Source organism: Leucoraja erinacea, chromosome 35, assembly GCF_028641065.1.
Source record: "Leucoraja erinacea ecotype New England chromosome 35, Leri_hhj_1, whole genome shotgun sequence".
In the NCBI taxonomy this organism is placed as follows: domain Eukaryota; kingdom Metazoa; phylum Chordata; class Chondrichthyes; order Rajiformes; family Rajidae; genus Leucoraja; species Leucoraja erinaceus.
Genome location: NC_073411.1, coordinates 3,531,696 through 3,557,176, shown reverse-complemented (window position 1 = coordinate 3,557,176; position 25,481 = coordinate 3,531,696). Strand labels below are relative to the sequence as shown.

The window sequence follows — 25,481 nt, the reverse complement described above, 5'->3', positions numbered from 1 at the left end:
GGACTCCGTGGGCTGAAGGGTCTATTCCCATGCTGGATCTTTCAATGAATCAGAATCCTGGAACTCACGAGCTGGCAGGAAGCAATGAGTCTGTGCCGGGTCAATCACCAGTGAATGACTACCGGCTGGGAAGTCAAAGCTTTTAATTTTGCTCTTTGACTGAGTGCTGACTTATGGAAAGCAGCTGTGCCAGAATTTAAATGTGGTTGATGGAAAGTTCGGGTTCAGTTTCAGTTCAGTTTAGTTTATCGTCACGTGCACCAAGGTACAGTGAGAAGCTTCTGTTGCCTGCTAACCAGTCAGAAAGATGAAACATGACTCCAAGTTTATACACGAATAGAAGATTTTGCATGGGTAAAATCTAGCCGTCCAATGCACACAGATACCAGATACAACATTTAGTGCAAGTTAAAGTCCGATAGATAATGCATGGAGAAGGGTTCTGACCCAAAATGTCATACATTCTATTTCTTCAAGGATGCTGCCTGACCCGCTGAGTTACTCCAGCACTTTGTGTCCACCTAACTTCCAATAAAGTCCAATTAAAGATTATTCAAAGGCCTCCAATGTGGTATATGGGAGGTCAGGACTGCAGGCCAGCTGGCGGGAGGATGGTCAGGTAACTTAAACCCCAACTCCACCCTCCTTCTTACCTTCCCCCCCCCCCCCCTCCTCCTCTTCCCCCCCCCCCCCCCCCCCCCCCCCCCCACCCTCACCTGTGTCCCATCTGAACTCGCACCTCTTGAATGAATAGGGTTTAGGGTAGTTGAGGCCAGTTCATTGGCTATATTTAAGAGGGAGTTAGATGTGGCCCTTGTGGCTAAGGGGATCAGGGGGTATGGAGAGAAGGCAGGTACGGGATACTGAGTTGGATGATCAGCCATGATCATATTGAATGGCGGTGCAGGCTCAAAGGGCCGAATGGCCTACTCCTGCACCTAATTTCTATGTTTCTAATTTCTATGTTTCTATGTTTATTGACCAAGTCGACAAAAGTGCTGGAGAAACTCAGTGGGTGCAGCAGCATCTATGGAGCGAAGGAAATAGGCAACGTTTCGTCCCGAAACGTTGCCTATTTCCTTTGCTCCATAGATGCTGCTGCACCCGCTGAGTTTCTCCAGCACTTTTGTCTACCTTCGATTTTCCGGCATCTGCAGTTCCTTCTTAAACACTTATTGGCCAAGTATGTACACATACAAGGAATTTGCCTTGGTGCTCTGCTCGGAAGGAACAACACGACATACAGTAAACAATTAAGAATAAAACATAAAACATTAAAACATTAAGAATAAAACATTATCGATTATAAATGTGAATGAAATAAAATGCCAGAGCAAAAGGAGGCAACAGATTTTTGGTTGTTGAGTAGAGCTACTACTCGTGGAAAAAAGTTTTTATGTCTGGCTGTGGCGGCTTTGACAGTACAGAGGGAAGTGATTCAAAGAGTTTGTGGCCAGGGTGAGAGGGGTCAGAGACAATCTTACCCACTCACTTCCTGGCCCTTGCAGTGTACAGTTCGTCAATGGGGGGGAAGGTTGCAGCCAACGTATTTCTCAGCTGATCGGACGATTCGCTGAGAAGGTTTGCTATTTCTCCACCTCTTCCACGTACATTCCTTCCTCGAGCAACTCTTCAATCATTTTGTCTCAGAACATTCTGTCTTTTCATCACTGGCCTTTGCCTGGGCCTCTGCCTATCAAATCCCCCCCCCCCTCCCCCCCCCCCACCAATACCTAATTCACCAAATACCTGCCCCACCCCATCCCACAATCAGACTCGATGGGACAAAAATGTTGCCTGACCAGCTGAGTTACTCCAGCACTGTTTTTTTGTTGTGTAAACCAGCATCTGCGGTTCCTTGTTTCTACGCTGACCAAACTTGACTGACAGGAGAAAGATAAAGCAAAAAGCTAAAAATACTAAAAGTATTCAACAGCTTAGACATGCTCAGCGTTAATGATTCAGTTGATGACCTTTCACGGGACCTTTGCCCTGTTGGGGGTGATGGGGGCAGATGGTACAGCTCCTCCCTCCTTTACAGGGTTCAATCCCAGGTACTGTACTGTCTGTGTGGTGTTTGCACGTTCTCTCAGTGACTGTGAGTGTTTAGGTGCTCCGGTTTACTCCCACATCCCATGACATGTGGGGTTGGGTGGGGGGTGTAATTGGCCATTGTAAACTGTAAAGTGCAGTAAAACTCTATGTTAGCGTGACTTCATCCGTCAGAGATAGGATGTGGACACACCCTTTGGCTCAGCTCCCTCCCACCCTGCCTGCTTCAGGGCGGCCCACTGACGGACAGCAAGCTGCAGACGCCACAATGCCGAGATAAAAACGGGACATAGCCTTGAGAACTTGATGGATGCATGAATTAATTGAAAGATACGGCATGGAAACGGGCCCTTTGGTACACATCAATCACCTGTTCACGCTAGTTCTGTGTTATCCTACTTTCTCATCCACTCCCTACACACGAGGGGCATTTTTACAGACAGCAAATGACTTACAAACCCGCGCGCCTTTGGAGTGTGGGAGGAAACTGGATCACCCAATTAGGCCAAAGGGCCTGTTTCCACATTGTAAGACTATGACTAGATTTCAAATAAACTACAGAGTGCCTTTCATGATATATTAAAAAATCCCACTCAACGTTAGTCCTGGTGTCACCGGCAGCAGAGATAGCTGAAAGGGAGGAGGGGGGAGTTCCTCTGGCTGTGTGGGTGTGATCTTTGACTCAGGTGAATGGAATCTTGGCCAGCGTTCACCAGCGCGCAAGAACGCAGACATTTGCAACTGGTGCTTGCCAGAGCCTTCTGAAAACCAGTTGCGAGACATTGCAAGGAGGTCAGTAATTAAAATAAAGCACACCCATTGCCTTTGATAAAAACCTTGAGATACCCCGTTGATCCAGTGAAAATCTCCTGGCTAATTTGGACGGCAGCAAGAATGAAAATGGGAGGAATACTGAACATATTCAGCGGTTGCGCAAAGACACAGCGGTAGAGTTGCTGCCTCGCAGCACCAGGTGCGATCCTGACTACGGGTGCTATCCGTACGGAGTTTGTACGTTCTCCCCGTGCCCAAGTGGGTTTTCTCCGGGTGCTCTGGTTTCCTCCCACATCCCAAAGGCAGGATTGCAGGTTAATTGGCCCTCTGCAATTTGCCCCCTAGTCTGTCCGCAGTGGATTGTGAAAGAGGGATGTCATAGAACTAATGTGAATGGGTGATCGATGGTCAGCCTGGACTCGATGGGCCGAAGGGCCTGTTTCTATGCTGTATCGAAGAATAAACTCAATCAAAACACCCCAGTGAAATGGGCATGTGGATCGTTCACTGCTCGTAACATTGGCAGCAAAAATCAAGACACATTTCCCAAGAATGCTCCGAGCTGGTGCAAGAACACCCAATGCATTCTCCATCTCTCTCCCATCCAGGGCTGTTGGGGAAGTTGGGCTAAAGGGCCTGTGCCACGGTGCATGACGGTGAACACCTTGCCGCATGAGATAGTGCAAAGCACAATGACCCTTATACGTTGGTACATGTGATAACCTCCAGGTGGGATATCTACAGTTCACGCTCCTGAGAGCTTCATGGGTTGGGTGCTTGCATTGCAAATGAGGAGGTTCAAAAAAGGTCCCTGGCCAAAGTCAGGGTGGCACAGCTGGTAGTGCCGCAGAGGAAATAGTCATGTCCAAGAGGCTTTTTACATGGATATGCAGGAAATGGAGGCGATATGAATCACGTGCAAGCAGAGGTACCTTGGCATCATGTTTAGCACTTTTGTTTAATTTAGTTTAGAGATACAGTGCGGAAACACCACTGAGTCCACACCAACCAGCAATCCCCACACATTAACACTACCCTACACACACTAGGGCCAATTTACACGTGCACCAAGCCAATTAACCTACAAACCTGTATGTCTTTGGAGTGTGGGAGGAAATCAAAGATCTTGGAGAAAGCCCACATGGTCACGGGGAGAACGTACAAACTCCGTGCAGACATGCACCCGTAGTCGGGATCGAACCTGGGTCTGTGGCACTGTAAGGCAGCAACTCTACCGCTGCGCCACCCCTTGTGCAAGGTGCTCCATGACTGTGAGACATGGCTCCAAATTGTAGCCTCACTCATTACAACATGAAACTCCTGAACTCATTTCACCCAGGGACTGCGGCAGGGTGGGAAGGGAGGGTCCCACACAGGGAAGTGCGCTGGGACATTTTGTTACCAGCCTCCCTTCCATTGACTCCATCTACACCTCACACTGCCTCTGCAAGGCCAGCAGCACAATCAAGGACCAGTCACTCCCTCTTCACCATTTTCCCAGGCAGAGATGCACATGTTTAAAGACACACACCTCCAGATTCAGGGACATTTTCTTCCCAGCTGTTATCAGGCAACTGAACTATTCCTATACAAACCTGAGAACGGTCCTGATCTACCATGCACCTCACTGGAGACCACTGGACTATCTTTAATCGGACTTTACCTTGCACTAAACGATATTTCCTTCATGCTGTATCTGTACCCTGTGGACCGCTGGATTGTAATCATGTATAGTCTTTCCGCTGACTGGTTAGCACACAACAAAAAGCTATTCACTGTACTTCTGTACACGTGACAATAAACTAATCTGAACTATCCACAGCACATACAAGGCGTTTTGCATTTAATACAATTAGACAAGTTGGGGAACAGCATATTATTTTAGTTCATGCATTATTCAGGATGTTAAATTTCACTGCAATTTTCCAGTGTGTTTTGCCTTAAAAATTTTGACTGCGTTGCAAATGTTTTTTTTTAAATATCTTCATGATAGGATCTGGGATAATGTAGGTTACAGAGGCTAAATTTGTGCAGAGGCCAGTTCAATGCAGGGCAAAGTCGATAGAGTGGGGATTTATCAGCTGTTTCATGTTCATAAGTGACAGGAGCAGATTTAGGCCATTCGGCCCATCAAGTCTACTCCGCCATTCAATCATCTATTCAAAGGTTGATCTATCTTCCCCTTTCAACCCAATTCTCCTGCCTTTTCCCCATAACCCCTAACACCCGTACTAGTCAAGAATTTATCCATCCCGGTCTTCAAAATATCCATTGACTTGTCCTCCACAACCTTCTGTGGCAATTAATTCCACAGATTCACCATCCCCCGACTAAAGAAATTTCTCCTCATCTTCCTAAAGGAACGTCCTTTAATTCTGAGGCTATGACCTCTGGTCCTAGACTCTCCCACTAGTGGAAACATCCTCTCCACATCTACTCTATCCAGGGTCAAACGCTCATCATACGAGAAACCCACTCATTCCTGGGATCATTCTCGTAAACCTCCTCTGGACCCTCTCCATCGGCAGCACATCCTTCCTCAGAAAACATGGAAGCGGGCCCTTCAGCCCATCGAGTCCATGCCGACCACAGATTACCCATTCACACTAGTTCTATGTTATCCCACTCCCTACACACTAGGGGCAATTTACAGAGGGCCAATTAACCTACAAACCAGCACGCCTTTGGGATGTGGGAGGTAATGGGAGAACGTGCAAACGCCACATACAAACAATAACCAAGAGCAGGATCGGACCTGGGTCTCTGGCGCTGAGAGACAGCGACTCTACCCGTTGCGTCACTGTGCCGCCTTGTTTGATGTCAGCTCTTTGTGATCCAACTGTCTTAGACCAACATTCTAGTTGCAGCCCAACCATGCATCTTGAGAGATCAGGACACCAGGGACACGATGAAATAACTGCACGTGTCAGCCAAGCTGTCCACCACTTCAGTCATGGAGCAAAACCAACTGCACAGCAGCACAGCATTCTGCAAAACGCTCTGTCAAAATTCACCACTTGTTTCCAGGCTGTGACAAATACCCAGTGGAAACTGGGACAAGATTTTTTTGGCATGGATTTAAAATTCCTGTCATGTGAACAGTTATATAAAATATAACAATTGCACACCCAAATAAAGTTTTACATGTGTAGGAAGGAACGAACTGCAAATGCTGGTTTTACACCAAAGACAGACACAAAATGCTGGAGTAACACAGCGGGCCAGGCAGCATCAGTTCAAGGTTGGACTTCTTCAGTGTGAGGGATCTCTACCTGAAACATCACTCTCTCCAGAGATGCTGCCCGTCCCACTGAGTTACTCCAGCATTTTGTGTCTGTCTGAAGATTTACAGCACCTTTAATGCAGTAAAATGGCCCCATGATATTTTCCATAGAACAGTACAACACAGGAACAGGCCCTTCAGCCCACAATGTCCGTGCTGAACGTGGTGCCAAATTAAACTAATCTCCTCTGCCTGTACATGATCTATATCCCACCAATCCCTGAATATCCTTTGTCCTATCCAGAAGCCTCTTAAACACCACTATGGTATCTGCCTCCATCACCAGCCCTGCCAGTGTGTTCCACACACCCACCACCCTCTGTAAAATATATATAAACTTGCCCCGCACATCTCCTTTAAACTTTGCCCCTCTCATTTTAAATCTGTGCTTTCACGCTTATTTTAGTTCAGAGATTCAGCACAGAAACATGCCCAGCGAGTTCACGCCGACCAGCGATCCCCGCACAGGAACAGCCATCAGGCTATTAAACACAACAATAAATAAGCTCTGAGCTCTCAACTGCAAAAGACTATATTATTATTTGTTATTTGCACTATATTTGTTATTTATTGAACTTTTTTTTTCCTCTTACATAGAAACATGCCCTTCGAGCCTGCACCGCTATTCAATATGATCATGGATGATCATCCAACTCAGTATCCTGTACCTGCCTTCTCTCCATACCCCCTGATCCCTTTAGCCACAACGGCCACATCTAACTCCCTCTTAAATATAGCCAATGAACTGGCCTCAACTACCTTCTGTGGCAGAGAATTCCAGAGATTCACCACTCTCTGTGTGAAAAATGTTTTCCTCATCTTGGTCCTAAAAGATTTCCCCCGTATCCTTAAACTGTGACCCCTTGTTCTGGACTTCCCCAACATCGGGAACAATCATCCTGCATCTAGCCTGTCCAACCTCTTCCCCCGTTATATACAATGTTTACATATTCACATTTTCTGTTGTGCTGCAGCATGTAAGAATTTCATTGTCCCGTCTGGGACATATGACAAAAAAAAACTCTTGACTCTATCCTATACACACTAGGGACAATTTACAATTATTCCAAGCCAATTAGCCTGCAAACCTGTACGTCTTTGGAGTGTGGGAGGAAACCGGGGATTGTGGTAGAGAAAGACTGGGAGCCGGAAGGATCCATAGGAGAATGGGGGAGGGGGGAGTCTAACCTTCCGTACCTTCAAGGTCGGCTGCGGGAGGCCCGGAGAGGAGAGAAGGACGAGAGAGGAGAACCAAATGAGGTCATTCATTCAGTCATCATCGTTGAAAACATTAGCGACGCAGTGGCGCTGGTTTCCAATGTGAACGGTGACGGACGCACCACACATATCTATCCTCCATTCCTGCGGACTTCCGCCGCTGGAAGTATAGGATGTTCGGTGTGTGTGTGTGTGTGCTTTATCATCGTTCCTTACAATGCCATGTACGACAGTGATCGCAACTTCTACTGAAGTGTGGATGGCCGTTGGCTCGCTAGAAGCTCATCTGCCCTTTGACAGGTCTTGTTTTTGGTCCTGCTGGGGGTCCACAGCCCCCTCCTCACCTGGCAAACCAGGTGGGGGAGACGGTTTAGTCGCCGACTATCTGACCATGGAGCAGGTAGCACGGGGTTACATGGTACCAGTGGCGGGGGGGAACTCTGCCCGTCCTGACCTAAATGAGGTGATAGCTACAATGGGACTTGATGGCTTGCTGTAGCTTAGACTGTGTGACCTAGAGACTAATACTGGCAACTATTCCATACGGACTCAGTGGGCTGTTTCTATCGGTTACTGACTTTATGTGTGGCAACAATCGTACTGATCTATATTCCAAATATTGTATGTCACTGTACCTTTGGTACACGTGACAATAAAAGAAGCATTGAGAAGCAGAAAGGTGAAGTATTTTCAGAGATTATTCGCAGGATAAACCCGGGACTTGGACAGAGCTGGGTTTTGTGAAGCCGTGCGTATCTTACATGAATCACTGAAGGTTAATGTGTTGATTCAGCAAGCAATTCGGAAGGCAAACAGTTTGGTCGGGTCTTATTACAGTGGTTGGAGGCCAAGGGACGAGACATCTTGTTATACAGATCGGGGAATCGGGAACGCTGCATACACCTAGACACTCTATATACAAAGCAGAAACCTATCGTGGAGCTGGAGAGCTGGAGAAATCACAGAGGGGGAGCAGCAAGAGAAGGTGTCGCAGAATTCTCGTCAGCGAGAGAGAGAGGAGAACGCCTTCAAATTAGGCATGGCTTGAGGAGATTTTGCAGTGGAGCAGATGAAATATGTAGGAAGGAACTGCAGATGCTGGTTTACACAGAAAGTGGACACAAAGTACTGGAGTAACTCAGCGTGACAGGCAACATCTCTGGAGACAAGGGTCTCGACCGGAAACGTCACCATTCCTTCTCTCCAGAGATGCTGCCTGTCCCGCTGAGTTACTCCAGCACTTTGTGTCTACCTTCGGTGTAAAGCAGCATCTGCAGTTCCTTGCTACGCTGAAACTTGTCACTGAGGGAGTGCAGCGAAGATTGATCCCTGGGGTGGCCGGTTTAGTTTAATTTTAGAGATACAGTGTGGAAACAGGCCATTCAGCCCACTGAGACTGCGCCGACCATCGATCACCTGTACACTAGTTCTATCCTACACATGGTCACGCTGGTGCAACGGTAGAGTTGCTGCCTTACAGCGAATGCAGCGCCGGAGACCTGGGTTCGATCCCGATTACAGGTGCTGTCTGTACAGAGTTTGTACGTTCTCCCCGTGACCTGCGTGGGTTTTCACCGAGATCTTTGGTTTCCTCCCACACTCCAAAGACGTGCAGGTTTGTAGGTTAATTGGCTTGGTATATGTAAAAATTGCCCCTAGTGGGTGTAGGATAGTGTTAATGTGCGGGGATCGCTGGGCAGCGCGGACCCGGTGGGCCGAAGGGCCTGTTTCCGCCCTGTATCTCTAAACTAAACTAAACTGGGAACAATTTACAAAAGGCAATCAACCTAGTACAATTAACTGCACGTCGTTGGAATGAGGGAGAAAACCGGAGCACCTGGAGAAAACCCCACGTGGTCACAGGGAGAATGTAAAACTCCGTGTAGTAGGCACCTGCAGTCAGGATTGAACCTGGGTCTCTCGTGCTGTGAGGCAGCAGCTGAACCGCTGCGCCACTGAGCTGAGCTAAAAGATCAGCGGCGGTCTAGGCAATGTGTGGAGCGGGTGCAGAGAGTTAACAAGTCACCCCCTCTCTCGTGGTCCAAGCTCCAGGCGGTCCCATAGAACAATTGACGCCGACCAAGGCGCCACACCTCAGCTGCGTCCACGTTTGGGGGGGGGGGGGGGGGGGGGGGGGGGGGGGGGGGTGCACAGTGGCGCAGTGCTGGAGCTGCTCTCTCACAGCTCCAAAGACCCAGGTTCAATCCCGCCCTCCGTGTTCGATCCTAGTTGTCCGTGATGGTGTGGGTGTACAGAACTACTCCACAACCTGATGACCGGGAACAACTCAACCATCAGCCAGGCTTGTCCCGAGCTTCGACTAATTTGGGCGCCACCCACGGTGGCGCAGAGGGTGGAGCAGCTGCCTCACAGCGCCAGAGACCCGGGTTCGATCCTGACTGCAGGTGCTGTCTGTGTGGAGTTTGCACGTTCACCCTGTGACCTGCGTGGGTTCACCACACTTTCCTCCCACATCCCAAGGATAATTGGACCTCTGCAAATTGTCCCTCGTGTGGAGGGAGTGGTTGGAAAAGTGAGAGAACATGGAACTGGAGTGAATGGGAGATCGCTGGTCAGTGTGCAATCGGTGGGCGAAACGGTCTGTTTCCATGCTGTGTCTCTCAACTAAACTAATCTAAACTCTTTTAAAGTAGGCCACATTCCCACTCTTCCTGTTTCCAAGCCACTTTCACAGTGTGCGTATGTCACTATCAATTACCTTTTCAGCAAAAATAATTTTTGTTAAAATTAAAAGCGACAAGGGTTAATTTCACAGAGACAAGTCTTCTCATTGAAGCCTTTCAATCAACCTTCAAACTGGCAGCCTCTGGAGTTTTGATTTACATCTTGGAAAAAGTTAATGACTTCCCTGCTTTGGACTGAATCATTATTCGGGGCGCTGCGATGTCGGGCGGCCTATTTATAGCCCACTGGGTCCTGGTTTTGTTTTAAAGACGCTGAGTCGTGTTACTTGCTCACGCACGCCTCAGGAACAGGGAAGAGGGTGGGAGAGAGAGGGGAACTGGGCCAGGCTGTGAGGGGTAACAGGGTTTAAACACCAGTCACCTTCCGACTGACCAGTGAGAAAGATCACTCACATAGAAGCGGCACGGTGGCGCAGTGGTAGAGTTGCTGCCTTACAGCCCCAGGGACTATCACAATGTTTGGCCGGGTGCATGGATAGGATAGGTTTAGTGGGATATGTGCCAAGCGCAGGCAGGTGGGACTAGTGAGGATGGTGCATGTTGGTCAGAGTGGGCCTGTTTCCACATTAAATGACTCTATAAGGGCGGCACAGATGCTGCCTTACAGCGCCGGAGACGTGTGTTTGATCCTAACTACGGGTGCTGTCTGTGTGGAGTTTGTACGTTCTCGCTGTGACCACGTGGGCTTTCTCCGGGTGCTCTGGATTCGCCCACGTTCCAAAGACTGGCAGGTTTGTCGGTTGTGTGGGAAAGAACTACAGATGCTGGCTTAAATCAAAGGTGGACACAAAATGCTGGAGTAACTCAGCGGGACAGACAACATTTCTGGAGAGAAGGAATGGGTGACGTTTCAGGACGAGACCCTTCTCCAGAGATTTCTAGGTTCATTGGTCGGAGTTCTTCGGCTTTATTCTGTGGAGCGCAGAAGGTTAAGGGGGGACTTGATAGAGGTCTTTAAAATGATGAGAGGGATAGACAGAGATGACGTGGATAAGCTTTTCCCACTGAGAGTAGGGAAGATTCAAACAAGGGGACATGACTTGAGAATTAAGGGACAGAAGTTTAGGGGTAACATGAGGGGGAACTTCTTTACTCAGAGAGTGGTGGCTGTGTTGAATGAGCTTCCAGTGAAGGTGGTGGAGGCAGGTTCGTTTTTATCATTTAAAAATAAATTGGATAGTTATATGGACGGGAAAGGAATGGAGGGTTATGGTCTGAGCGCAGGTATATGGGACTAGGGGAGAATACGTGTTCGGCACGGACTAGAAGGGTCGAGATGGCGTGTTTCCGTGCTGTAATTGCTATTGGCTCTGGTACAAATTACAAATTGTCCCTCTTAGTGTGTAGGACAGAGCTAGCGTGTGGGGTGATCGCTGGTCAGCGTAGGCTTGGTGAGCCAAAGGGCCTGTTTCCACACAGTATGTCTAAAGTCTAAACCCTTCTAGGGCTGGAATCCACACATCACTTTAGCAGTCAACCAGATCAACTATGAGAAAGATTCATTTTCCCCGTCCCACATTGGGCGGCACGGTGGCATAGTTGGTAAAGGCACGAGACTCCAAAACTGGCGATAAAACCTGCCATCTCTTGTACATTGTCTCAGTGGGCTATTTCTATATACTTTGTACTTAATCTAAGATTTGATTTGTGCACAGTAATACTTTATATATAAGATTGTAATAAGGGCTTGGACACGCTAGAGGCAGGAAACATGTTCCCCATGTTGGGGGAGTCCAGAATCCAGAACCAGGGACCACAGTTTAAGAATAAGGAGCAAGCCATTTAGAACGGAGATGAGGAAACACTTTTTCTCACAGAGAGTGGTGAGTCTGTGGAATTCTCTGCCTCAGAGGGCGGCGGAGGCCGGTTCTCTGGATGCTTTGAAGAGAGAGCTAGATAGGACTCTTAAAAATAGAGGAGTCAGGGGATATGGGGAGAAGGCAGGAACGGGGTACTGATTGGGGATGATCAGCCATGATCACATTGAATGGCGGTGCTGGCTCGAAGGGCTGAATGGCCTACTCCTGCACCTATTGTCTATTGTCTATTCACTGAATCCTGGTCGCGAGTCTCCCAGTTAAAGGTTTTGCTCACACTCCCCCTTGCAGTGTCTATTCCCTTCATAAAATCAATGCTCCCTGGTCATGGAGCCCACAGATAGAAGCAGCTTCACTTCCTCTCTCAAAACCCATCCTAACCCCAGAAACAAGGTACCACAAATGCTGGTTTACAAGTGAAGACACTGAGCATGGGCCAGGCAACATCTCTGGAGAACACAGACAGATGATGTATTGGACGGGACCCTGTTTCAGGCCGAGTTACTCCAGCAATTTGTGCCATAACCCAGTCCATCTTCATCGATTCTCCCCTCCACAACCCCTCCTCTCCTCCCCATTCTGAACTCCCTTAGCCCTGACACCACTCATGTGCATCTCCTCCACACCCTCTTTGGCACCTTGGCATCCTACAACATAGCAAGCGGCATGGTTAAGAATACTATTGATGAGACCCAAACGCTGATTTATAGAGACTCAAACACTAGAGCTCAAGGACTGGAGCGGATATAAAGAAAGGAGGGGTGTCCACTACGAGATTGGAATTTAAAGAGAGTTTTAAATTCAAAGCACAGATAGTTCCAAACAGTAACGTGTAGTTTAGGTGTATCACCTGCACAGAGGTAGTGGAAACAGGAGAGAAGCAAGAAGTATAATGAGTAAAGATCAATAATCCACCTCTGCTCCAAGACAATTTCTTTGCTTGTTGGACAGCCTCCAGCTAGATATAAAATTGAAGAGCACCTCCTTTTGTAACGCACAAAATGCAGAAATGCCCATTGAAAGAGCAGCAACATCTATCAGTAATAGGAGAGTCTAGGACCAGAGGGCGCAGCCACAGAATACAAGGACATCAAAATGGGGATGAGAAGGAATTTCTTTAGCCAGGTGGTGGTGAATCTGTGGAATTCATTGCCACAGATGGCTGTGGAGGCCAAGACATTTTGATATTTTTAAGGCAGAGATTGATAGGCTCTTGATTTCGGAAGGGTGTCAAAGGTTACGGGGAGAAGGCAGGAGAATGGGATTGAAGGGGAAAAAAAAACAGATCAGCCATGATTGAATGGTGGAGTAGACTCGATGGGCTGAATGGCCCAATTCTCTGCTCCTACGTCTTATGGTCAGGAGTGCTCAGAATTAGAATTCAGAATAGATTTAGTAGATCTTGCAGTAATGCTAATCTTGAAAGTAAAGCTCACACCAATTGTTATTCCCAAACTGGGACTGCCGAGGCAAGGTACGACGGAGCTGGGACTGCTTTATCTCATCCCAAACATCTCGTGGGAGTTGAGAAGGTGGGGATACAAGGCAAGGCCGAGTTCACCCTCACGAGGAAGTCAATTCAGTCTTGCATCCATTTCCACAAGTGGAAACACGGCAACTTTAGTCCACAACTCAGACGCAACACAGATGACTCAGCTTCCACCCTGACTACGGGGGTTGTCAGTACAGAGTTTGTACATTTTCCCTGTGACCACGTGGGTTTTCTCCGGGTGCTCCGGTTTCCTCCCACATTCCAAAGACTTGCAGGTTTGTAAGTTAATTGGCTTCTGTAAATTGTCCCTAGTGTGTTGGATAGAACTAATGTGCAGGTTGATTGCTACAGTGTGATCGGCACGGACTAGGTGGGCCGAAGGGCCTGTTTCCATGCTGCATCTCTAAACTAAACCAAACCTTTCACCCCAGGGATCAATCTCCACTGCACTGCCTCAGTGACATGTATCAGCTTTGTATACAAAGTCTAGACCCATGGAGTCTAGATGCATGGTACACAAAAATGCTGGAGAAACTCAGCGGGTGAGGCAGCATCTATGGAGCGAAGGAAATAGGAGACGTTTCGGGTCGAGACCCTTCTTCCGACTGGATGCATGAAATGTTTTTGATGCCCCTAGGTTAATTGGCTTCTGTAAATTGTCCCTAGTGTGTAGGGTGGAACGAGTATACGGGGACTCGGTGGGCCAAAGGGCTTGTTTCCGTGCTGTATCTCTGAGAGTCTAAATCTCTGAGAGTCTAAAGGGTCGGCACGGATTCAGTGGGCCGAAGAGCCCCTTTCCACACTGTATCCCTAAACTGAAGTAAACTATATCACCTCTAATTGACTTTTAAACCCCAGCCTCTCAGTTACACTTCAACCAACTCCTGCAAATTAAACCTTCACGGAAAGAGGGAGAGAGCTCAGAAAGAACATCCAATATTCCTGCTTTGTATCTCTTCACATTTCCCAGGCCCACACGCCAACTGATCTTTTAAAAATAGTTTCAATGGCAACGACAGCTACTGTAATTCTGTTACCACTTTCCAAAAGCTGCAATTTATTCACATCATTAGTGCAATTAATGTAATTATTAACTTTCTGCAAAGAGAGAGAATTGTCCTTAAAATAGTTACTGTTAAAAAAAAATGCTTCCACCCACTTGCTGTCAGCTGCTGGTCGTTCTTTCCCGATAACACATCCTCCCTCCCTCCCCCTGCTCCTGGGCAGATGCAAGAATCATGTGCTTGGCATCAGCCACCCTCGACTCGATCTCCCTCAAACACCAGCCCTATTCCCGAGGAGAATGGGTAGAAAATGGAGGAGAGCTCACGGCAAGAGAGAGTGGGCCGCAGAAATCTCCCAATTCTATTAAAATACACCACTGCTCATAAGTGATAGGAACAGAATTAGGCCATTCGGCCCATCGAGTCTACTCTGTCATTCAATCACGGCTGATCTATCTCTCCCCCTCGACCTCATTCTCCTGCCTTCTCCCCTGACACCCGTACTGGATGCAAGGAACTGCAGATGCTGGTTTACAAAATACGACACAGAGTGCTGGAGTAACTCAGCAGGTCAGACAGCATCATGAGTGGGATGGGCGACGTTTCAGGGTCGGGACCCTTCTGCAGAATCTACCTTCTGTCCTGACTATTTTATAACGCAGCACCGTTGCAACAAACCCAAAATAGAACTGGGTCAACTTGAACTACATTTAAACCGCAACGTGTTGGAGGAACTCAGTGGGTCAGGCAGCGTGGGTGGTTGAGAATTGACAGCTAACATTTCAGGCCGGGAGATAGACACAAAACGCTGGAGTAACTCAGCGGGACGGGCAGCATCTTTGGAGACAAGGAATGGCCTGCCCGTCCTGCTGAGTTACTCCAGCATTTTGTGTCTATGTTCGGTGTAAACCAGCATCTGCAGTTCCTTCCTACACATTGCTGGTCGGGGCCCTTCTTCAGACTGGAGTAGAGGGGAGGAAGCTGGAAAAGAGAGGTGGAGATGGCGAGTGATTGGTGGATACAGGAGGGGGGTTTGGTGGAGTGAGTGACAAATGCTTGAGAGGAGAGGGGGGGTGAAATGTAAAGCAGAGGAAGGAATATGTGGAAGAGGTGGGAGTGAGGGGAAAAACAAGGGGATAATATGGGATTTGGGTTAAGTGTAGATTCTGTAACTTGTCCCTAGTGTGTAGGGCAGAGTTAGTGTAGATTCTATAACTTGTCCCTAGTGTGTAAGGCAGAGTTAGTGTGCGGGGCTCAGAGCTGCACGGACTCGCTGGGCCGAGGACCCTGGTTCCATGCTGTGTCTCTAAACTGAACTAAACCCACACAAGTTGCACCCAATGACACAGTGGGCAGCGGAGACTCGATCGTGGCGTACAGAGTGCGTGTTCTGGCTGAGGAGTCTCTGGGCTCAGGAGAGGTGTTGGGGGAGAGGGCTGGGGGGGGAGAGATTTAGACACCGTCACGTATTTAGATTGGATACTAGCACATTGTGCAAATTTAGATCAAAGATACAGCGTGAAAACAGGCCCTTCGGCCCACAGAGTCCACGCCCATCATCGATCACCCGTTCACACTAGTTCCATGTTATCCCACTTTCTCATCCACTCCCTACACACGAGGGGCAATTTACAGAGGGCCGATTAACCTACAAATCCATACGATTTTGGGATGTGGGAGGAAACCGGAGCACCCGGAGGTAACTCTGGAAGTCACCTGTTCACTCCACATTCTTCCTATATATTCTGCCCAATTCCGTCATGATTTTAAGCATCTCGAATACATCGGTCTCCTCTGATCCAAAGGAAACATCCTTAGCCTATCCGGTCTTTCCCCAATAGTAAAATATTCCAGTCCTCCCATTATAAAGGTGTAGGAAAGAACTGCAGGTGCTGGTTTACACGGAAGACAGACACAAAATGCCGGAGTAACTCAGCGGGACAGGCAGCGTCTCTGGAGAGACATTGAAGAAGGGTCTTGACCCCGAAACTTCACCCATTCCTTCTCTCCAGGGATGCTGCCCAACCTGCTGAGGTACTCCAGCATTTTGTGTCTCTGTATAGTTCATAGCTCACGTGTACCAAGGCTCTGTTGTGTGCTAACCAGATAGCGGAAAGACAATACATGATTACAATCGAGTCGTCCACAGTGTACAGATACAGGACAAAGGGAATAACGTTTAGGGCAAGATAAAGTCCAGTGAAGTCCATTTAAAGATAGTCCAAGGGTCTTCAATGAGGCAGATGGGAGGACCAGGACCAGTCTCCAGTTGGTGATAGGATGGTTCAGTTGCCTGATAACAGCTGGGAACAAACTGTCCCTGAATCTGAAGGTGTGCATTTTCACACTTCTGTACCTCTTGCTTGATGGGAGGGGAGAAGAGGGAGTGACCGGGGTGAGACTGGTCCTTGGTGATGCTGCTGGTCTTGCCCAGGCAGTGTGAGGTGTAGATGGAGTCAATGGAAGGGAGGTTGGTTTGTGTGATGGTCTGGGCTGGGTCCACAACTCTCTGCAATTTCTTGCGGTCTTGCGGACTCCACCTGTGAGAGGTACATCCAGCTGTACATCACAGACCGCGCTGGAGAACCAGATTAGCAGCTGGATCATCCAGGAGAACGAGGAGGTCATAGATTGGAGTTAGGGTGAGGTGGATGCTTAGGGTAGGGGCAGAAAGGAGAGGGGATATGCAGAGATCACATGTACCGAGATACAGGGGAAAGCTTTGGTTTGCGTGCTACCCAGTTAATGTACAATCAAGTTGTACACACAAGGTTGTGTAAAGAGAAAAATACCAGAGTGCGGAATGTAGTGCTATTAGTTCTAGAAGCAGAGTTACACCATTCGGCCCATCAAACCCATTCCGCCATTCAATCATAGGTGATCTATCTTTTCCTCACAACCCCTTTCACTCCATAACCCCCGACACAAGTTCAAGTTCACGTTTATTGCCACATGCACCAATTAAGGTACAGTGGAATTTGATTTACCATGCAGCCACACAATCAAAAAGAGCACAATACAAATGGAATACAAAATGAACATCCACCACAGTGGAATCAACATTCGTCACTGTGGAGGAAGGCATTACTCAGCGAAGAATGTAGATTCCACCTGTACTAATCAAGAATCTGTCAGTCTCTGCCTTAAAATATCTACTGACTTTGCCTCCACAGCCATCTGTGGCAGTGGTTATAACATTACAATGACAGAGAAAAAGCGCAAAGTCCGCAATGTGGTAGGTTGGAAGATCGGGATTCAATCCGAGCTTATGAGAGAATGGTTCAGTGGTCAATGGTTCAAGAGAGGGAGGAAGCTGTTCCCAAGGCAGGGTCTCCACCCAGAGCATTGCCCTTCCCTTCCCTCCCACCCCCACAGATGCTGCTCGACCCGCTGAGAACCCCTCCGCCTCCCCTCAGGACAAATAAGAGGGGTGTTGTAGACCCAAAATACCAACCCGGCCTAACGCTCCCCAGATCCAGTCCTAATGAGGGACCCAGCCTGAAACGTCACCCGTCCACTCCCTCCACAGCTGCTGCCCGACCCGCTGTTACTCCAGCACTCTGTGTCCTTTCACTTTGTAAAGCAGCATCTGCGGTTCCTCGTGCCTCTACAGAATCGCTGGACTTGCTGCAGGAGATGCCAGCGGGTCGCAGCATGTGTGGCGCCCACACCACCTGCCCGAGTGGGGTGCCCACCCTCCCCTCCCCCACCCACAACCCCTGGCATCTGTAACCCCTCTACCCAATGCCCAACCTATGACCACATTACCCACCCTCACCAGCAGTTACACACCCACTCAGGATATACATTGGTTGGAATGGCACTAGATGTGGAGTCAAACTAACTAAAATAATACACAAAATATATTAAATTAACATTTTTTTTCTTTCTGCAGCAAATAAGAATTTCATTACTATGGCTCATACGACAAAATTCAAACAAATAATGATTTTTCGATTCAATTTGCAAAGAAAGACTGGTTCAAAATCAGTGAGAGGAAATTAGCCTCCAAGACTGTACTGGGGCCACCACTTTCCTCCCATTTCTCTATCTCCCCCTGTCCTTTCCTCCCCTCTCTCTACCCATCCTCTCTCTCTCTCTACCCATCCTCTCTCTCTCTCTACCCATCCTCTCTCTCTTTCTACCTATTCTCTCTCTCTCTCTCTCTCACACACACTGAGACAGATCCATCTCAGCAGTCACCTCACACAGCCACACAGACGTGGTTAGCAGGAGAAATGCAACGCACGCTGCCATTAAAGCTGCCCGATCATATTTAGTGGGTGTGGAGTGTGGGGGGGGGGAGATGGAGGAGGAGAGGGAGCTGTGGAGGGGAGTGAGATGGAGGAGGGGAGAGAGATGGAGGGGGGGGAGAGAGGGATGGAGGGGGGGGGGAGAGATGAAGGGGGGGGGGAGAGATGGAGGGGGGGGGGGAGAGAGATGGAGGGGGAGAGAGAGAGAGTAGAGAGGTGAGAGTCATTTCGTTTTAACTTTACTCCCTTTGTACATACGGCTAATTCTATATAGAACTGATTAATGTAGATGGGGCATGTGTATATATATGTGGGGGGGCAGAGAGAGAGATGGAGGGGGGGAGAGGGGGGAGTGGATGGGGGGAGAGAGATGGAGGGGGAGGGGGGGAGAGAGAGATGGAGGGGGAGAGAGATATGGAGGGGGAGAGAGAGATGGAGGGGGAGAGAGAGATGGAGGGGGAGAGAGGGGGGGGAGAGAGAGATGGAGGGGAGAGAGAGATGGAGGGGGGAGAGAGATGGAGGGGGGAGAGAGAGATGGAGGGGGAGAGAGGGGGGGGAGAGAGAGATGGAGGGGGAGAGAGAGATGGGGAGGGGAGAGAGAGATGGAGGGGGGAGAGATGGAGGGGGGAGAGATGGAGGGGGAGAGAGATGGATGGAGGGGAGAGAGATGGAGGGGGGAGAGAGATGGGGGGGGAGAGAGATGGAGGGGGAGGGATGAGATGGAGGGAGGGAGATATGGGGGGGGGGGGGGGGGGGGGTTGCAGCGAGCCCCTTTTTAACGCGGCTGCAGTAGAGACGCGAGCTACTGATCACTTCGCCTCCTCCCACCGTGGTCACATTACACACACCAACTGCAGCGGCAAACGGCAGAAAAACACCAATATATATTCTGTTTCTTCCCCTCTCCCTCTCTCTTTCCCTTGTGAAACACTTCAAAGTCCCCCAAAATATTATTATCCCCCGGTGCGTGTGTGTGTGTGCTTTTTTTTTAAATAAAAAGCAAACGTGTTGAAGTAAGAATCGCCTTATAAGGAGAAAGGGAAACGCAAGGCGCACACGTTGCGGCGGCCGCAGTCACAACAGCCTGTGTCCAATGGACACTGCAACAAGTTAGATGGAGGCCAACCGCGCTGGCCTTTCCCCCGACCCTCCACTGCCTTCAACATGCAACTAAATATACACACACAAACCGTTGAACACAATCTCACGCCTGCACACGACAGGCGGGTGAGAAACGGATAAGCTGAAGGGAAACGGCTCTATCTGATAAACATCATCACATCCAATAGATTGGTGGAGGGATGATTTCAATGTGGGTGACACCTGTTTTAATGGGTGGTGCAAGCTGACAGCTACTTGCACCCACAGACTGACTCACTCTCTCTCTCTCTCTCCCTCTCTCTCTCTCCCACTCTCTCTGCCTCCCTTCTCCCCTGCCCCCCCCCCCTCTCCTCTCCCCTCTCTCTATTCAAGATAGAGTTAGGAGTTAGGGCTAACGAAATATGAGGAGAAAGCAGGAATATGGTACTGATTTTGGATGATCAGCCATGATCACATTGAATGGCGGGGCTGGCTCGAAGGGCCGAACGGCCTACTCCTGCACCTATTGTCTACATTTCTGACCACTTTCTCTCTCCCTCCCCCCCACCCCCTGTCCCTCTCTTCCCTCTCTCTCCCACACTCTCTCCCTCCCCTGACAGTGCCTGCAATGTGTGTCTCTGGGTGGAAAGGGAAGAGAATCGTTTACTACAATGAAAGGTTCAGTCGCCAACCCACCTCTGGCGGGGAGCTTTTTCGTGTTGATCATTTTCGCTGCATATTCCTGCCCTGTCGATAGTTTGACACATCTGCGGACGGTGGAGAAAGCACCTCTGTATAGGGAGAGGGGGAGAAGGGAGAGGGAGAGATGCACAATTTAGGCACGATTTGCAACAACATCAAAAGGGGGGGTTGAGTTTCATGAGAGGGAAATGAGTTGTACGGGGGGAGAGGTGGGGGGTGTGGGGGAGAGGGGGGATGGGGGGGGGGGGGTGGGGACAGGGGGGAGGTGGGGGAGAGAGAGGTGGGGGAGAGGGGGAGGTGTGGGAGAGGAGGTGGTGGAAGGGGGGAAGAGAGGTGGGGGAGGGGTGAGAGGTGGGGGTGAGAGGGGAGAGGGGGGGAGGGGGAGGGGGAGGGGAGAGGGAAGAGGTGGTGGGGGGAGAGGTTGGGGGGGTAGGGTGAGAGAGTGGAGAGGGGAGAGGAGAGGGGATGGGAGAGGGGTGGGGGGGAGGGATAGGGGGGGGGGATGGGGGGAGGTAGGGGGTAGCGGGGGGAGAGGTGGAGAGGGGGGAATGATAGGGGGAGAGGGGAGGGAGAAGGGGGGAGGGGGGGAGGGGGGGGAGGGGGGGGGGGGGGGGAGGGGGGGGGGGGGGGGGGTGGGGGGGGGAGGGGAGGGGAGAGGGGGGGGAGGGGAGGGCGATTGGGGGGGGGGAGGGAGATTGTGGAGGGGGAGAGGGAAAAGGGTGGAGGGGGGGGGAGGATGAAGGGGCGAGAGGGACAAGGTGGGGGGAGGGGGGGTGATGGGAATGTACATGCTGTAATCTGGCCTCTGCAACAGGGGGACGGTGGGTGCGGGTGTGTGGAGCTGCCAGTGTCCAGGGCAGGGGGAGTCTGACAGAGGGGGGACACAGGGGGGGGGGGGGGGGGGTCACCTACTTGCCGAGCTCCTCACAGATCTGGAATTCATCCGAGAAGCGGGTACACGTCCCGCTCGCCGCCATGTCGGCAGCTCTGCACCAGACCCGCGCCGCCCGCCCGCTGACTGACAGCCCGTGACCCCGCCCCCTGGCGCTGAGTGACAGCCCGTGACCCCGCCCCATGGCGCTGAGTGACTGCCTGGTGGCCCCGCCCCCTTGTGCTGAGTGACGGCCTGTGACCACGCCCCCTGATGCTGTGACGGCTCCGTGACCCCGCCTCCAGACGCTGAGTGACGGTCTAGTGGCCCCACCCCTTGACGCTGAGTGAGGGTCCCGTGGCCCCGCCCCCGCCACTGGCCCCACCCACGACAGCTGTCTGTGACACTTACTGACAACTTGCCTTGAGACTGGAGACCTGCACCTCTCTGTGTGCGTGTGTCAGTGTGTCTGTGTGTGTGATTGTGTGTCTCAGTGTGTCTGTGTGTCAGTGTGTGTCTGTGTGTCTCAGTGTGTCTGTCTGTGTGTCCGTCTGTGTCTGTGTCTGTCTGAGTGTGTCTGTGTGTCAGTGTGTGTCTGTCTGTATGTGTGTCTGTGTGTGTGTGTCAGTGTGTCTGTGTGTCTCAGTGTGTCTGTCTGAGTGTGTCTGTGTGTCTGTGTCTGTGTCTGTCTGTGTCTGCCTGTGTGTGTCAGTGTATGTCTGTGTGTGTGTGTCAGTGTGTCTGTGTGTGTGTCAGTGTGTCTCAGTGTGTCTGTGTGTCAGTGTGTGTCTGTGTGTCTCAGTGTGTCTGTCTGTGTGTCTGTGTGTGTGAGTGTCTGTCTGAGTGTGTCTGTGTGTCAGTGTGTGTCTGTCTGTGTGAGTCTGTCTGTGTGTCTGTCTGAGTGTGTCAGTGTGTTTGTTTGCGTGCGTGTGTCAGTGTGTGTCTGTGTCATTGTGTTTAGAGTCATAGAGTGACACAATGTGCAAAGAGGCCCTTCGGCCCAACACGCCCACACTGGCCAACAATGTCCCAGCTACGAAAGTAGACACAAATTGCTGGAGTAACTCAGCGGGACAGGCAGCATCTCTGGAGAGAAGGAATGGGTGACGTTTCAAGTTGAGACCCTTCTCCAGACGGTCCTGCTGAGTTACTCCAGCATTTTGTGTCTACTCTCGTAGCTGGGACATTGTTGGCCAGTGTGGGCATGTTGGGCGCTGTGACTCTGTGACTCTAAACACAATGACGCAGACACACACTGACACACACACACAGACAGACAACCTTCGATTTTAACCAGCATCCACAGTTCTTTCTTACACAATGCCCCAGCTACACTAGTTCCACTTGCCTGCGCTTGGTCCATATCCCTCCAAACCTGTCCTATCCATTTACCTGTCTAGCTGTTCCTTAAACGATGGGATAGTCCCAGCCTCAACTACCTCCTCTGGCAGCTTGTTCCATAGACCCACACCCTTTGTGTTACCCCTCAAATTCCTATTAAATCTTTTCCCCTTCACCTTTAACCTATGTCCTCTGGTCCTCACTTCCCCTACTTTGGGTAAAAACTCTGCATCTACCCAATCTATTCCTCTCATGATTTTGTACACCTTTATAAGATCTCCCCTCATCCTCCTGTGCTCCATGAAATAGAGACCCAGCCTACTCAACCTCTCCCTGTAGCTCACACCCTCTAGTCCTGGAACCTGTGAATCTTTTCTCAACCCTTTCAAGATTGACAATATCTTTCCTATAACATGGTGCCCAGAACTGAACAACATATTCTAAATGCAGTCTCACCAACGTCTTATACAACTGCAACATGACCTCCCAACATATACACGAAGATTGATGCAGGCCAAAGTGCCAAAAGCCTTTTTAACCACCTTATCTGCGACACAACCTTCAAGGAACCATGTACCTGTACGCCTAGATCCCTCTGCTCTACAACACCACCCAGAGGCCTACCATTCACTGTGTAGGTCCTGCTCTTGCTCGACATCCCAAAATGAAACACCTCACACTTCTCTGTATTAAATTCCATCAACCATTCCTCTGCCCACCTGGCCAATCGATCCAGATCCTACTGCAATCGTTCACAACCATCTTCACTATCTGCAAAACCACTAACTTTTGTATCATCAGGAAACTTGCTAATCTTGCCATGTGTGTTCTCATCCAAAGCATTGATGTAGGTGACAAACAGTAACAGGCCCAGCACCGAACCCTGAGGCACACCACTAGCCCAGGCATCTATTCTGAGAAGCAACCTTCCACCATTACCCTCTGCTTCCTTCCATGGAGCCAATTTGCTATTCATTCAGCTATGTCTCCTTGGATCCCATGTGATCTAACCTTCCAGAGCACCTTGTCGAACGCCTTAATGAAGTCCATGTCTTCTCCGTGGATTGTCACCTTGTCGTGGTGGAGAAGCTTGTGGACCTGAGATCCTGAGAGCGATGCCATCTGGAGCGATGCTCCTGGTAGGGCCACCCATGGCGGTAAGGTCGAGGGAGAGGTCTCTGACAAAGAGCAATCCAACCAAGACCTCAACGGTGGAACAGGCGGAGGACGATGGCTGACCTTAGTGGAGCGTCACAACGGCTGGGAAGGCGGATGAAGGCTGCAGCAGAAAAGGGTCTCCGGTCGTCTTGGACTCCATGCCACTGGATCCTGACCCAGATCTGTCTGTACACCAGTCTCCCCACGTTAAACAAAGTCACACACAGGCGTCCTCCATATAGCACCCTTGGAGGGGTGAAAGGAAACACCAAATGCAAACCTCCACTGCCTTGTGGCTATTACCTTCTTCAGGAAAGGTGAAGACTGGATCCGGTGGAATACGTGGAGGAGATCACCATTTGACGTCCAATGAGTAGGAAGGTGGACCCAGCAAAGCGTTGTGGAGCGCAATTAGGGCACAATGTCCACATAGAACTTCAGTAAAAAATCTGTATCCTGGCCTATCGCCAGCCGTCTTGACTATGTCCTGCCACTGGATCCAGATAGGCCGGGACAAGAGAGTGAGGCTGACAATGTGTGCAACTCTCCCTCACTTTAATCCAAGTCAAGCACAAGTCATGTACCGCCCAACTGGGCGAAGCAAGATCACCACAGGAGCACGTGCAGCTGAGAAGAAGCGCACCGCAGAAACACGGAGGAAACGCGCCTCGCGCAAGCCTCGAGCCACTTTAACTTCTACTGCAGCGCCCACCCAACTGTGTCCCATATGCGGGCCCAGCCTTCCGGGTCCGGATCAGTCTCACCAGTCACCTCCGGACCCACAAACAAAAACACTGAAGTCATGGTCTTCTTCGACCACGAAGGACGAACAACAACAACACTGAGGTCCATGTACACAACATCTACAGCTCTGCCCTCATCAACCTTTTTGGTCACGTCTTCACAAAAATCAATCCGATTTGTGAGACACGATCTCCCCCGTACAAAACCATGCTGACTATCCCCAATCCACCCTTGCCCATCCAAATGCCTGTATATCCTATCCTTCAGACTACTCTCCAGTAACTTACCAAATACAGGAGTTAAACTCACCGGCCTATAGTTCCCAACATTTTCCCTGCAGCCCTTCTTGAAAAGAGTTTCCATTTGTGTCTGGCTGTGTCACTGTGCGTGCATCTGTGTCTCAACTTGTGTCTGTGTGTGTTTGTGTGTCTGTGTGTTTGTGTCTGTGTGGGTGTGTCTGTGTGGGTGTGTCTGTGTGGGTGTGTTTGTGTGTGTGTGTGTGTGTGTGTGTGTGTGTGTCTGTATGTGTGTGTGTCTGTGTGTGTGTGTGTGTGTGTGTGTGTGTGTGTGTGTGTGTGTGTGTGTGTGTGTGTGTGTGTGTGTGTGTGTGTGTGTGTGTGTGTGTGTGGGTGTGTGTGTGGGTGTGTGTGTGTCTGTGTGGGTGTGTGTGTGTGTGTGTGTGTGTGCATGTGTGTGTGTGTGTGTGTGTGTGTGTGTGTGTGTGTGTGTTGTGTGTGTGTGTGTGTGTGTGTGTGTGTGTGTGTGTGTGTGTGTGTGTGTGTGTGTGTGTGTGTGTGTGTGTGTGTGTGTGTGTGTGTGTGTGTGTGTGTGTGTGTGTGTGTGTGTGTGTTTGTGTGTGTGTGTCTGTGTGTCTGTGTCTGCATGTGTGTGTCTGTGTGGGTTTTTGTTTGTTTCTGTGTGTATGTGTATCAATGTTTTCAACAGAGAGTTAGATTTAGCTCTCAGGGCTAAGGGAATCAAGGGATA

The 25,481-nt window shown here is 49.9% G+C and overlaps 1 protein-coding gene across 50 annotated transcripts in view; it reads right to left on the bottom strand.

Annotated features, from left to right (window-relative positions):
• The window catches only part of LOC129713199 (calcium/calmodulin-dependent protein kinase type II subunit beta), a 264,536-nt gene extending 243,114 nt beyond the window's left edge, over positions 1–21,422 (bottom strand). For all 50 annotated transcript variants that reach the window (XM_055662057.1, XM_055662062.1, XM_055662074.1 and 47 more), the window contains exons 1-2: positions 21,293–21,422; positions 20,375–20,469 (exon numbers count right to left, since the gene is read on the bottom strand). In XM_055662057.1, coding sequence (XP_055518032.1) covers positions 20,375–20,469; positions 21,293–21,357 — 160 coding nt within the window. In that variant the 5' untranslated portion in view covers positions 21,358–21,422. The remainder of the gene's footprint in view (positions 1–20,374; positions 20,470–21,292) is intronic.
• Between the last annotated feature and the right edge of the window lie 4,059 nt (positions 21,423–25,481).